Source organism: Carassius carassius, chromosome 32 (genome assembly GCF_963082965.1).
Source record: "Carassius carassius chromosome 32, fCarCar2.1, whole genome shotgun sequence".
NCBI lineage: Eukaryota > Metazoa > Chordata > Actinopteri > Cypriniformes > Cyprinidae > Carassius > Carassius carassius.
Window position 1 is genome coordinate 13,164,312 of NC_081786.1, and position 15,054 is coordinate 13,179,365.

The window sequence follows — 15,054 nt, forward strand, 5'->3', positions numbered from 1 at the left end:
TGACTTCACATTCACACACACAATAGCACCCCTACTGTCCAACATTACACTAACAGCTAATAAACACACATACACACACATTCTGCTGTCCGTCAGCATGAATATGCATTTCTCTACTCTGATCTCTTCTAAAAACAATGTCTCTTCCTTAAGGCTCTCTAAAGCCCACATAGAGGTTCTCTGCATGTCACATAGACTCTATTCCCGTAGGTTCATCTTTCCACGCTTTCCCCTTCATTCCTCTTTCTTTCTTTCTTTCTTTCTTTCTTTCTTTCTTTCTTTCAGAATATGCAGTTTAATTGTTAAAGATGTTATATGCTACATTAAATAAAATTATGTATTTATTTATTTATTTAGTTATTCATTTATAAATATTTTATGGGAGCAATATAATATCCAGTGTTCAAATATGTAATATTTTTCATAAGATAAATTATCAATACAATAGTAATAAAATTAGTGACTAAAATAGTGAGAAAAAACATTTCATTATTTTTAGTAGTACAGTAGCTAACGCATTTTTATTGTTAATTATTTTTGTTTACAGTATTTTTATATTGTAAATATATTATTACATCATTTATATTAACATGGAGTATGCGTAGTATGGTTATGGCAGTATTAAATGCAACAGTAACATGGTATATTGACCAATAAATTTAGAATAAATATGGCTTTAATGGCTCATATGGACAAGCGCACACAAATTTAATTGCTGGCGAAAAAGATGAGTCTTTAGATGTCTCTTGAAAATGAGTAAAGACTCATTTTGAGTCAAAATTGAGATTGGAAGGTCATTCCACCAGCTCGGCACAGTCCAGGAAAAGGTCTGTGAGAGTGATTTAGAACTTTTTTGGGATGCCACCACAAGGCGTCGTTCACTTGCACAGCGCAAACTTCTGGAGAGCACATAAGATTTAACCAGTAAGTTTAGGTATGTTGGTACATACCTAAACTATAAATACACACATATATTTACACAAATGAGCAATCAATATGAACTGAGCTGTTCAGATGCACCCAGAAGTTGGCCTGACAACCCAACGATTGCTACAGAGCAATAAAATGTGCTAGTATACTGCATGTTTGGAATGAGAAGGATATTTTTCAGCCAGACGTTTAGACGAATCTACCGTCATAATGAAGACGGAGCTGTTATTTTCTCTCTCTCTCTCATTCTCACCAATTCCATCTGTGTCATTCCCTATCTCCCTCGCTCACTTTCTTTTAATCTTCTCTTTTCATTAAATTGTCTGTTCTCATGCGGTGTAATCCAGACTGTGAAACCGAGCATCTTTAACAGATGGATCTGCTCCCAGTCTTGCTCAGAGTGGTTCAGCCCAACACCTTCATGTGGGAAGCAGGTGCTGAGAATAGAAACCTCTGAAAGGTTGATGAACTTGACAAGCCTCTCAGTTGATTATTAAATAATAGTAATAGTACAGTGATGTAATATTGGCAGCAGTGTGTGATGGATTATTCAGTCCTGATGCATGATTAAGTTTGACAGGATATTTTTAGCACACTAGGTTAATTCGACAATTTAATCATCTTAATAAACAAGAAAGTGAAAGCTGGGAGAGAGGGACCGCAAGTCGGACTAAGCAGATCTTGTCATCTTGTCCTGCTCATGCTTGAAAAAAATATATAGGGCCAAAGCTACAAAGATGATCTCAGCAACATCAGGCTAAAAGTGGGTGCATTGACGAACACAGGTATTGTGTTCGAGTCTGTCCAAGCCAATGTGGGTGACCTCTGCACAGTTACCTAAGTAGTTCCCATGGCAATGGGTTGACCGCAGGCTGCTAGTGAATCTGGGAGAAAAGAGCCTTAATGAGGCTCTAACACCAACCCCCCCGCCCCCCCCCCCCCAACACACTCCTTTGAGCATCTGGTAAAAAGAAGCATACAGCTGACATCATGGGTCTCAAAGGATACACGTGTCTTAATGTGAGAAAAAAGCAAGAAAAAAAACTAAAATGCTCTTTATTTTTAACACATATACACAGTATATTTATCATGTTTCTTCCTGGTCAGACTCTGTCTGCTGTTCAGCATTCACTCACTGAAGTATGGCATCACAATATCATATTCAAAAGCCTGAGATTTCATTTCCATTCTACACCAGTCTTGTAAAGCTTTAGACAGAAAGAGTCTAATGAATGATCAAACTGAGGTTATGCATGCACACATATACATACTGTACAGTATACAAAATTATGATTTTTTTTTTAATTAAAATAAAAACAATTTTACAAACTCTACAAAAATCCTATAAACTAATTACAAATGTAGATAAAATGTTATTATTAGTTTTTTCTCTTTAACAGATAATTAGGCCTGCATTGTAACATAAGGTAGCATAAACTGCCAATTCAGTCTGCTTAAAATAGATTTTATCGAGTAAATAATCTAGAATTGTAACAATTTAAACATTTTAAACAATAATATATCCATCATAATATGTTTAAATTGGCTCAGTGAGTTGCATACAAAGCAGCACAGTTGTGACAGATATTTTTTCTGTATATTTTGATGATGCAGAAATGAGATGAATTTATCACTCATGAGAGTGAGTCATTTGATTTGATGAATGGTAATGAGTTTCTCTCACAGACTGAATAAAGAGGCTAAAAGACATATCTCTCTCTCTCTCTCTCTCTCTCTCTCTCTGTCTCTCTCTGTCTCTCTCTCTCTCTCTCTCTCTCTCTCTCTCTCTCTCTCTTTCTCTCTCTCTCTTTTTCTTGCTCTCTTACCAATCACAGAAACAGCAGATTACAGAATCATAAAAAGTCAACAGCCCAACAATACGGGAAGAAATTGAGCTTCATCTCTGCACCTTAAAAGCCTTTCTCTTTCTGCGTTGCTCTACACGACTCGTGTCTCATACTGTTTCCTACTGTACACTAACATTTGTGTGTAATCCTCTCTCCCTGGCTCTTTGTTCCTCTGCCTCTTCCCCCCATGTGCGCTCAAGTAGAGACATCAGCTCTCCAAGTCACAAATAATAAAAGCTGTAAACTTGACAAAATGTTCATGTGTCTTCACAAGCGGGATTCTGGTTGGCTTTCTAGCCCTAATATCACAAACAAGAGATGACAGAACAAGAGTCTAGGAAATGGCACAAACCAGCTCAGAGTCTGGCTGTACAAAGTGGCCAACACAACACTCAGCAATGACAAAAGACATATACTTTAGTTACAACTTAATCTTACCTTTATACTTTAGACATATACAAAAGCCTATACTTCAAAAAAAAAAAAATATATATATGTTTTATTCTAGCTTAAAGCATTATTGTTTATCAACACTTGAATATAGGTAGGTTTCATAAAAGTGCATAATTCTAAACAAAACGTTGATCTACATCAAAAAATACATCTGGATAATATTCAGTACAATTATCCAGTAAATCGCTTCCATCAATACCTCCAAAGCTCAACATTTTACTCTGTAACATTATGCGGTTTTTAATTTATATGTTGTCTATTGCTGATGATCGCATTATTTTAAATATGCATATGTTTACATAAGAGATTGCTCATTTCTCCATCCTGTTCACATGTCTTTTTGTTCGGGAGGGTTTGTACTCGTTCGGACATTTGTAAAAGAACCCCCAAGTGTATAAAAGTGAAAACACGAAAAGCCGTAAAAACTGGTCTTTGGTCGGGAAGCGTTGTCTTCTAAATGACAGTAATGATCAATGGTGGGGAAAGAGTTAATGAGCTTCCTGTCAAAATAAATACTGGGTAATGTGACGATACGCATATGTTATTAATATTTACTGCTCTGGTCAAAGTAGTAGTTTACCAAACAGTACAGAACAGAACATTTTTGTATTCTCACTTTCATGTCATTCCAATGTTACCAAGAATTCTCAAAAAATTTGAAGGGTAAGTAAATGATGACAAAGTTCATTTTAGAGTGGACTGGACCTTTAACAGACACATGATACTGAAGTTTTGTAAATGTAATTCTACACACACGTCCTCACAAACTCTTGCAGATGATGGAGATCTCTTTTGTGCTGTAGTATAGATCTGGCTTTCAAGTGTTCACTGACAGAACATCTCTAGTGGACAAGCCACATTGCTCTTATCTCTGTCAACAACCACCCACATGATTAACTATTTAACAGCACAGGCAAAAGCTAAAAGAAAAAAATTTGGAGAAAGCATACAGGAAAAAAAAAAAATCCCTGTCAGTCTCACCTGGGAAACCAGGGCATGGAAAAGATAGAGGAATACTTTCAGCTTACTGAAATGTGTATAGCAGAACAGTTGTCAATTTACAGCTCTCTAAAGGCAGCTGAACAGCTACATTTCTGTTTCAACTTCAGTCCAATGTAAGACTATAGCACAGTTGATTAAATCACACTATTCACAAATCAATCTCTCGAAATATCTTCAATAAAAAAAAAAGAAAAGAAATCTGTGAGAATCTCATGCCGTGGAGCCAAATTGGCAGAGATGAGGCCAGTGAGACTCGCTGTATGATTGCGAGTATGATATTGCTTTTAAACAACAGTTCATTAAACAAGAAGTTAATATTAATGTACTTTTTAGACACAATATCTGCAGCGTCTGTCTGTTTTTGCTCACTCAATGAAAAAAGATCCAAACGAAGTGGAATCACTGTTGTGCATCTCCTAACAATACACGGCAGTGTTTTATTCCTGCATGGATCAATTTGAATGAATCACTTATCTGAATGGTTCAATAAATCATTCATAGAGACACTGGCTCATCCAAAATTGCATATTCTTTGAGTAGGTACATCTTTTGAATTATTACTTTATAACCATTAAGCATGTTTGCAGTATGAATATAACCAGGACATACTATTTCTGTCATGTTGTCATTGTCATGTGAACTACTTGCATCAGCTGCAATGCTTTACTGCCATTCTAAAATCCTCTTCCATGGCCTGATTGCATAGTAAAGTCCTTCAGATGTGCACCTCAGTTTGCATTTTCAGATGAAAACATTCACTTGTTTCATTGTTATTAACTTATTTTATACCTGAATGGTTCAATGTTTTTGAAAAAACCACTTGAGTCAGTGATTCAATATTTTTTTATAAAGCCATTCCTTTGTTTCATTAGTACATGAATGAACGTTTTTTAAAGTGCCCCTATTATGGGTAATGAAATGTTCATATTTTGGTTTTGGGAGTCCCCAACAAAAGGTTGAGATGCATGCAAGGTCAAATAACACTTTCATTGTCTTACAATATGCATTTATTTCTACCTTTTCCTTAACAACTCCCAAACAATTTGCTCAATGATTAATTTTTCCAAACCCCTCCTTTGCATGATGCTAATCTGCAGTGATTTGTCGGATTTGTCTCATTTTCATTTCATCTTGCCTGTGATGCCTGAAAAGCAGCGTTTGAGAGTGCAGTGCTCCTTTGTTTACAGCGTCACTGGGGAAACTGATATTTTAATGCTAAAAAAAAATACCCAGTGGCAAAGAATGAATTAGCATTTTCATTCAGACCAATGCTAAAAGACCAACAAGTGGGTGGGCAATATGCTAATGTTTCATGTTGACGTCAGCTTGGGATTTGTTTTAAAAACAACTAATTTCAAGTCAAGTCACCTTTATTTATATAGCGCTTTTAACAATACAGATTGTGGGAAAGCAAATGTACAGGATTAAATAGGTAAATAGTGTGTCAGTTTCAATGATTCAGAGTCGACTCTTTCTTTTGAGTCACCACTATTGGGCATAACTTGCTGTAAATGAAACTGAAAACTCCCCACTACTACAGAACTAAACAAAGAGAAATCCCTAAAAATAAGTTGTTGTTTTTTAAATCCGTGCTATCTTATCTCTTTGTTTCTGCTTCTTTCTTCTCTATTCTTCTCTATTCTTTGTGTTTTGATAATATAAAATCTAAGCTTGCTTGTAAAAGCTGAATCTGCTGTTGTGGGTGAGGTAAGGGTTATTATTGTGACAGGGACTGTGCATTGGACACTGCAGTGAAGATATATGATCTGTGTCATTGGGGCAGATTCTAAAGCCTCTGTCATTCTGTCACTCACAGAAGACTGTGGGCTCAAACGCTGGCCAGATAAGAGCCGTACATGATTTCAGGGTCAGAGTTACTTCTTTCCAAGATGTTAGTGCAGTGGCCTGCTGAATCCATCACAGCGGAGGAATGGATCTGGTGGGATATTGGGATTATGATGAATGGGCCTGGATTTAAAGATAGATGCATCCCGGCTGTCTTTTTAAAGTGTTGCACTGTTTTACAGAAATGCTGTCATTGTTAGTGGAGGGAGAATATAGGCATTGTCATTTCCTCTGGCTCAGCAACTGGCCTATATGCCGCTAATGTGGTGATTCACAAACAGGATAATACTCATAAAGATGAGAGTGGTCTTGTACATAGCATAATATAAAGAAACCGAAATTGAATGTGCATGTTATATATTATCTATATGCATATTCAGTAATAAAGTAGTTTTCATATCAGGATATTAATTGAGACGTTTTCGCAGCAGCACTTTATGTTTCACTGTGATTTAATTTTTCTTTCAGCCCATACTAATTGCATTTGAGCTTTTTTTGTTTGTTTGCTTGTTTTTAACCAAGATGTTCACCTTATAAATTATAGTCGACTGCAATGACATCATCATATATATTTTTAAATTAGCTTTCTGCTTTTTATGGACAGAACAGTAGCAAGGAGGCAGGAAACACTGGGAGAGGAGAGGGGGAAACAGAACCTGGAGCCAGTTCTCCAAAGTAGGGTTGTCTGAAGTGCAGTCAAAGTGCTATCCACAAGGCTATGGTACTGACAACATCATTGTAATATTTGCATTAAAAAAAAGCAGTAGGTTTTTTCAACATCTATTTGCATACAGAATGAGACTGAAAACAAGATTATGCATGATGTGCATTTCATTTGTGCCATACAAAAAGTTATAACTTAATCTTACCTAAAAACATCAAAACTGTTATTTTAATAATTTGGAATGATTACACAGAGGTTTCAAATTAAGATTTTTTGTTGCTTTAGTGGCATCAGTTCAGCTTCAAGGCCTTCAGATATTAAGAAACTTTTGATAGAGTTGTTCTTTTGTATTGTTTTCTGTTTTATTGTGTTTTCTGTGCTGATATTGACTGTAATCAGCAGCCTGTGAACGTGTATCGACAAAGGGCAGGTGTGTGAGGGTGTGCGCGCACTCTTGGGTGTGTGTTTCATTTCAGTTTTTAAAGAAAAGGGGAAAAATGTGACAGCTGTTGCTTAGGCGACCACCTCACACACACTTATATGAACATTTTCACCTGGGCGTGTAACAAGAGCACAAACAGCTGAACCTCTGAGATGAGACCTGAAGGGTCTTCTGTTCAATGATGAAGGGTCTGCCATAGATGAAAACATGTTTTGGGACAAAAACTCAGGTCATGTAAGGTCATCCCTGGCTTTCAGCAACTGTTCCTCCTTCTTAAATCTTTTTCTCACTCTTCCTTTTCTTTGCAATCATTTTCTGATAAAAGCTCAATCACAATCTCTTCCTCCATCTCCCAGCTGGCGACGTGGGACTCTGATCGTGGGCTGAACGGCAGTCTGAGGGAGAACAGGGCCGAGCATGGCATGCAAGGAATTACTCTGAAAGTGGTGACCTTGCTGGTGAGTATTTCAATAAATCTGATTCCGCTCCCCGTAGGTACAATCAGTGTTTTACTGATGTCAGGTTACTCTTACAGTCACTGTAGTACAAAAAGCATGACATGATTTTCATACTGTACACTAAGTAGGGCGTGTTCATGGAATAACATTTCTCTTCTCCCTACAACACATTTCTTGATGAAAAATGTTGTTTAAGCCCACTAATCTCATTCCTAAGCCTAACTGTGACCTTAATGCTAATATCCATTGTGACTCATACAGGAAAGTTATTCCAGGAATGTTTAGATGTATAGATGCTGATGGTTCTAAAAATGTCCTGCAAGTAATGTGTGGGCAGTAAGAATTTTATTCTACATTGCATCTAGAATTTTACTTTACATTGCATCTAGTGTTCCTGCAGTACATCTAACAGCATACTAATTGTGGCTAGGGCTGGGTACCAATATTGATTTTTCAGTTAATTCTAATCTTCATTTGAATGATTAGAATAATATATGAAAATATGTAATATACTAGTCGAAGTTGAGTGCTTGCTGCTGCAATATATCATCGATCACTAGTTGTCATAAACTGTATATGTTTCCACATGGTTGCGCTGTGTGGTTTTTGTCTTGTCTCTCATCGGATATTAGTATTTTAGTCATGCAGACTTTTGATGGTTTTCACTAGAGATTTCTTTGGGGTTTGATCTTTATTTTTTTCTCCAGTCTATCTTTGCTGTGGTCTCTCTAAATACAAATACACTGCACTAGCTTAGATATTTCATCTGTCTGTATTTGGGTGCGCAGGGCCTGCTTCACAAACAGTCAGTCTTGTTTGGTGGCGATATGCCTTACTGCAAATTGCTCAGGTGAATTTGAAAAGGTAATTTCTGTCTGATGAGGCATTGCACACTTTCCTGGTCATGGTGTAATAGGTCAGCTGAAACACTTCATTTTGATTAACCTCAGTCCAAAGGGTCCCAGCTTTCACTGGTAAAAGTGTCACATCAGCCAACGCTTTAAATGTGACAGAAAACCAATCTGACCACAAGTCATGACCTGAACAGACAGATTCACCACAGAAATAAGGTTTGCAATCAATATTAAATCTTTTATTTGCAGAAATATGTCCAAACCTATTAGTCAGGCTCTGCTTTCATCTTTGCTTCCCTTTAAATAAGCAAATGATAAGATTCAATCTAATAATAGCTATGTTAACTTTAAGCCTGTCTGTTACTGTCAAGATGCTGTGGGCGATACATGTGAATTGTGGGAAATTTAAGACTCTAATATATCATTGTTTGAAAACATCTGCAAATGAATCCTAAAAGTTTGGGGTTAAAGCAGAAGTGACACTAAAGACAAACATTATGTTATGCATTATATAATGTTACAAAATATTTAAATATTTATAATTATTTCAAATAGATAAAGTTTCTGTCCACCAGCTGTTTTCAGCACTGATAATAATAACAATGTTTCTTGAGCACTAAATCAGAATATTAGAATGATTTTTAAAGGAGCATGTGACAATGAAGACTGGAGTAATGGCTGCTGAAAACTCATCTTGCAATCACAGAAATAAATTACATTTTAATTTATGTTAAAATAGAAAACACTTATTTTAAATGATAATATTTCAGTTTGAGATTTTTAACTCTATATTGGATATTTTTAACTTTAATTTTTATTTAAAAATCTTAGTGACTCCAAATGTTTGAATGGTAGTGTATGTGTAGGCCAAACAGGCATATTCATCCTTTTATCACTGCTTAATTCAGTTCCAAATCAGGGTTCCAAAGTATAATTCAATAAATAAACAAACAAGTGAATCGAATTAACCCCTACATTTCCCTTTTGTCTTCAGGAGGAGCCGTTTGTGATGGTGGCAGAAAATATTCTAGGTCAGCCCAAAAGATATAAGGGATTTTCCATAGATGTTATAGACGCCCTGGCCAAAATTCTGGGTTTTAAGTATGAAATGTATCAAGTGGCTGATGGGAAATATGGATCTCCTCAGGCCAATGGGTCTTGGAACGGAATGATTGGAGAACTAATTGGGAAGGTGAGATTCACATTCATAAAGACTTTTCCATAGTGTTTCTTATGTGAAACTGCATACTGATATTAGTCAATTAATTGTTAACTGCTTTTGGCACATATGGTTATGAAGGCATTGCACTTATTCAGATTTACCCTCTTGTAACTTATACAGCCAGATTTCACTTGTGTTATTGTTATCTCAGACTGCATGTTGATGTATTACTATTTAGAGAGCAGATGTGGCTATTTCAGCCATCACCATCACTCCTGAGCGAGAGAATGTGGTGGACTTCAGTAAACGTTATCTGGATTATTCTGTGGGAATCCTGATGACTAAAACAGAAGAGAGACTCAACATCTTCTCCTTGCTGGCACCGTTTGACCTGGCAGTGTGGGCCTGCATTGCTGCTGCCATTCCTGTGGTGGGTGTCATGGTCTTTCTGCTCCGACGCGTCCAGTCTGTCCGCTCCCAGAATCCTCCTGGGCCCCACCAGCCTGCTTCTGTCACGACATCCTTCCAGAGTGCCATCTGGATTGTCTACGGAGCCTTTGTACAGCAAGGTGAGCTCGGTCACGTCACATGAACATGAGGGATGAGGTATTGCTGAATAATCACCTCACTTTGATGGTGCAATCAGTTGCTGAAATTCTCGTCTGCAGGAGCACTGCTAATGCAGCGTTTTAAGACTTTTATTTTAAGAAAATATATTTTCAGCAGAATATATTATTCACCAAATATTTTACAGCACTAGAGACAGTCTTTAGAGTCTTACATTTTGACTGTTTGACTAAATATATTATTCCATAGGAATTCTGTAACTCACAGCTGCATGTGTCTATGAAGAAGAGGAGCAAGTGTTTTTCGTTGAAGTTTTAGATAAATGGCTGCACTTTTCCATTCTGCATACTCTGGGTATCTTGTCAATACCAGGCTGACTCTTAAAGGGTTAGTTCACCCAGATAGCAAATTTATGTAATTAATAACTTACTCTCATGTTGTTTCAAACCCGTAAGACCTCCGTTTATCTTTGGAACACAGTTTAAGATATTTTAGATTTAGTCCGAGAGCTCTCAGTCCCTCCATTGAAGCTGTGTGTACGGTATACTGTCCATGTCCAAAAAGGTAAGAAAAACATCATCAAAGTAGTCCATGTGACATCAGAGGGTCAGTTAGAATTTTTTTGAAGCATCGAAAATACATTTTGGTCCAAAAATAGCAAAAACGACAACTTTATTCAGCATTGTCTTCTCAAATCAAAGCAGTCTGGATATCCGGTTCGCGAACGAATCATTCAGTTCACCAAATCGAACTGAATCGTTTTAAACGGTTCGCATCTCTAAACGCATTAATCCACAAATGACTTAAGCTGTTAACTTTTTTAATGTGGCTGACACTCCCTCTGAGTTCAAACAAACCAATATCCCGGAGTAATTCATGCACTCAAACAGTACACTGACTGAACTGCTGTGAAGAGAGAACTGAAGATGAACACCAAGCCGAGCCAGATAACGAACAAAACATTGACTCATTCACGAGTCAAGAACCGTTTCTGTCAGACGCGTCCGATTCGTGAGCCGAGGAGCTGATGATACTGCGCATGTGTGATTCAGCGTGAAGCAGAACGACACACAGAGCATCTGAACTGAACTGATTCTTTTGGTGATTGATTCTGAACTGATTCTGTGCTAGTGTTATGAGCGTGGGTAAACCGAAGGCTTGAATCAAGGGCATCATCGCAAATGACGCCATTATACGTCGAGCGCAAAAGAACCGGTGAACCGTTTTCTTCAACCGGTTTATTAAATCGAACTGTCCGAAAGAACTATTGGTGATCCGAAAACCGATGCAACCGGTTCTTCACTCGTGAACGAGTCAGTCTATTGTTCGCTATCTGGCTCGGCTCGGTGTTCATCTTCAGTTCTCTCTTCACAGCAGTTCAGTCAGTGTACTGTTGGAGTGCATGCATTACTCCGGGATATTGGTTTGTTTGAACTCAGAAGGAGTGTCAGCCACATAAAAAAAAGGTAACAGCTTAAGTCATTTGTGGATTAATGCGTATTAGAGATGCGAACCGTTTAAAACGATTCAGTTCGATTTGGTGAACTGAATGATTCGTTCGCGAACCGGATATCCAGCTGCTTTGTTTTGACTCTCTCACAACAGACACGGAAGAGAAGACAATGCTGAATAAAGTCGTCGTTTTTTGCTATTTTTGGACCAAAATGTATTTTCGATGCTTCAACAAATTCTAACTGACCCTCTGATGTCACATGGACTACTTTGATGATGTTTTTCTTACCTTTCTGGACATGGACAGTATACCGTACACTCAGCTTCAATGGTGGGACTGAGATCTCTCGGACTAAATTTAAAATATCTTAAACTGTGTTCCAAAGGTAAACGGAGGTTTTACCGGTTTGAAACAACATCAGGGTAAGTTATTAATTACATAAATTTGCTATCTGGGTGAACTAACCCTTTAAGTGTCTCAGATGTACACTAGCAAGTTAGACCATGATGCAAGCAATTTACAGCAGCTGCTGAATGACATTTACTTCTTTTTTTCCTACAGCTGTTTGCCAATTTGTAATTATAAGCCTTGGACCCATAAATTAATAATGAAATACACACAAGTGATTATGAAAATAAGTTTTGCATTTGGGTCCCGTTTTTAAATAAACATTTACTTGTCACTTACGAAGGACAACCATATGATAACAGGTGCACTATAATGTTCAAATTGTGTCAGGGCTCCTATTAGCAACCCTTATTAAAAAGTAACACATCATGAGCAAACAGCTCTGCTTAACAAGTGTTAGGAGCATTAAAGGGATAGTTCACCCAAAAAAAAAAAAATTGTATGAATGTTTTTCTATGAACTTTATGATCAAGCAAAATTTTGCTTGTTGTCCATCATCAATCCTCTCAAGTGGCCAGTGTGACTAGAGATACTGTACTGTGCAATTACTGTGAAATTTTATTCAGAAATTATGCATTCAATAAATCAAAAGTGACAGTGAGTAAAGAAATTTGTAATGTTACAAAATATTTATATTTCAAATAAATGCTGTTCTTAGGAATTTTCTCTTCATCAGATGATAAATAAAAAATATTTAGCAAAATATTAATCAGCACACAGAGTATCAACATTAATATTAATTTTTTTCTTGAGCAGCATATCAGCAAATTAGAATAATTTTTGAGAGATCATGTAACACTGAAGAGTGGAGAAATGGCTGTTGAAAATTCAGCTTTTTTCATTTACAATATTTCACAGAATTTTTCTTTTTACTATATTTTTGATCAAATAAATGCAGCCTTGGTGAACATAATAGACTTCTCTCAAAAGCATCAAGTAGTCTTTCCAACCCCAAAGTTTTTTGAATTGTACTGTAGTAGCTATTTCATTTCCAGTCATTTAAAATTTGGCATATTTTACTTTGCACTAGTATACATGCTACTATGTTGTAAATAATTGTCATTAATGAAATTATTTGTAACTATTTAGGAAAATCCCTTTACTAAACTTACATATTGATGTGGAGGTGCATGTTTAGAACAAAAATGATTCAAAGATTCAAAGATGTCTGGGCACATAAAAAAAGCACCAGCATTTTTTTCTTCTTCTTCTTCTTCTGGGAGGTTATATTGGAAATTAGTGCACTCTCAACCCAATAATGAGCATAGTTGCCCACTTAACCTTTGACCTTTACAATTACAGACTATGTGGATATTCTTTCAGGCCTAAATGGACATTTCAGATCTCTGATAATTTAGCTCAGAGTCCCAAAAGAAAACTTATAGCTCCTAACGAGCTCCATTGAGCATGAAAGCAGCAGATCTTTTCCCTTCTCGTTCTATTCTCACCGTCTCTGTGTCAATGATGACATTTCCAAGACTGTGTGCACTGGAGAGGAATATTGTGTTGACATTTCAGCACAGGCTTATAAGGTGTTGAGCTTTTCTGAGAAAAAAACGGGTGATGGGAGAATTAATCTTATTACATAGCTGCAGTGCTGTGTCACTGCCAAAAAGCGACGGGAAGAGAAATAATGGAAGGCTGAAATGAGATAAAATCACAGATGGGTTCAGTGATATAGACAAGGGGTCAAGGTTTAGCTGGTTAGCATGAACCAGTTAGACCCTGCTGTCGAAAAACTGCATTTTTCTCCATTCTTTGTGGTTTTTGTGAATCAGTGTATCTTTTGAATTGGTGTAAACAATGACAAGCAATCTGTATAATGTTTTCTCTTCTTCCTTGTGTTTGCAGGTGGTGAATCCTTCATGAGTTCAATGTCTCTCAGGATTGCAATGGGAAGCTGGTGGCTATTTACCCTCATTGTCTGCTCGTCCTACACGGCCAACCTGGCAGCCTACCTCACCGTATCCCGCATGGACAACGCTGTTCGGTAAGCTAACTAGTCCAGCTCTGTCTCAGTGCCAGAACTCCACACATCTGCAGATGCTTGTCCATATGCAAGCTTGTAAACCCTTACTCATCACACTGTTGGCCACATGGTGTGTCATAGAGTCTTATTAGAGCTGCCTCCTCTCTAAACGTATATCTCCAGGTTAGGATATCACATCACTGGATTGCATTTATTAGCATCAGATTAGAGCCTGGAGGGCTGCTAATTTTTAATAGTTAATTAGTCATTCAGAAAAGCAGTCAATTAGTCTGTCGGTCAGTGTTTACCTTGTGAAAAATGGCTCACAATACACCATGCCGTTTCAGCAAAGTTCAACACTGGGTTAACGGAGTACGTGGGGTGAGAAAGTGTCTGCTAATTGATGTGGGATAGAGAACACGAAAATGTGTGTATCTTCTTTATTACATGGCTGCAGTCCTGTGTCACTGCCAAGGTAAGTAAGGAACATGAAGGAAAAATTTGATAAAATCACAGAGGGGTTCAGTGATATAAAGTAGATAAGGGGTCCAGGGTTAGCTGGTTTGCATGAGGCATTTATTCAAATGCTGTACTGAAAAGCATGTTTTTCTACAGTATAATTTGCTTAAAATATCAAGCATGTTTTATATTATCCGACTGGATGGATTCAGAGTCAAAAGCGGAAAAAAATCACAAGAAAAGAACAAGTCTGTGCCCATCATACACTGCACTATTTTCTGTAAATTATCAGTTAGAATCTGCAATCTGGCTCTGAATTTAGGCAACTAACTAACTGTGAATATGTTTAATGGATTTTGACTCGTGTCCACAGTATCATAGTTTTTTGCTTAAAATGCACTTTTTTAACACAAAGCTCACTAGCTTAATTTTATTTTTAACATTGCATAATAACAGTTCTGTTGTCACCATACTGTATAAATCAACTATTTAGTCATTTGAAGAAGAAACTAATAATTGACCCAACGCGACAGAACTAGTA

At 37.0% G+C, this 15,054-nt stretch overlaps 1 protein-coding gene across 4 annotated transcripts in view; it reads left to right on the plus strand.

Moving 5' to 3' along the window:
- grid1a (glutamate receptor, ionotropic, delta 1a) overlaps positions 1-15,054 on the plus strand; it is a 233,214-nt gene that overhangs the window by 201,408 nt on the left and 16,752 nt on the right. For all 4 annotated transcript variants that reach the window (XM_059520395.1, XM_059520397.1, XM_059520398.1 and 1 more), the window contains exons 9-12: positions 7,540-7,641; positions 9,490-9,687; positions 9,896-10,226; positions 13,937-14,075. In XM_059520395.1, coding sequence (XP_059376378.1) covers positions 7,540-7,641; positions 9,490-9,687; positions 9,896-10,226; positions 13,937-14,075 — 770 coding nt within the window. The remainder of the gene's footprint in view (positions 1-7,539; positions 7,642-9,489; positions 9,688-9,895; positions 10,227-13,936; positions 14,076-15,054) is intronic.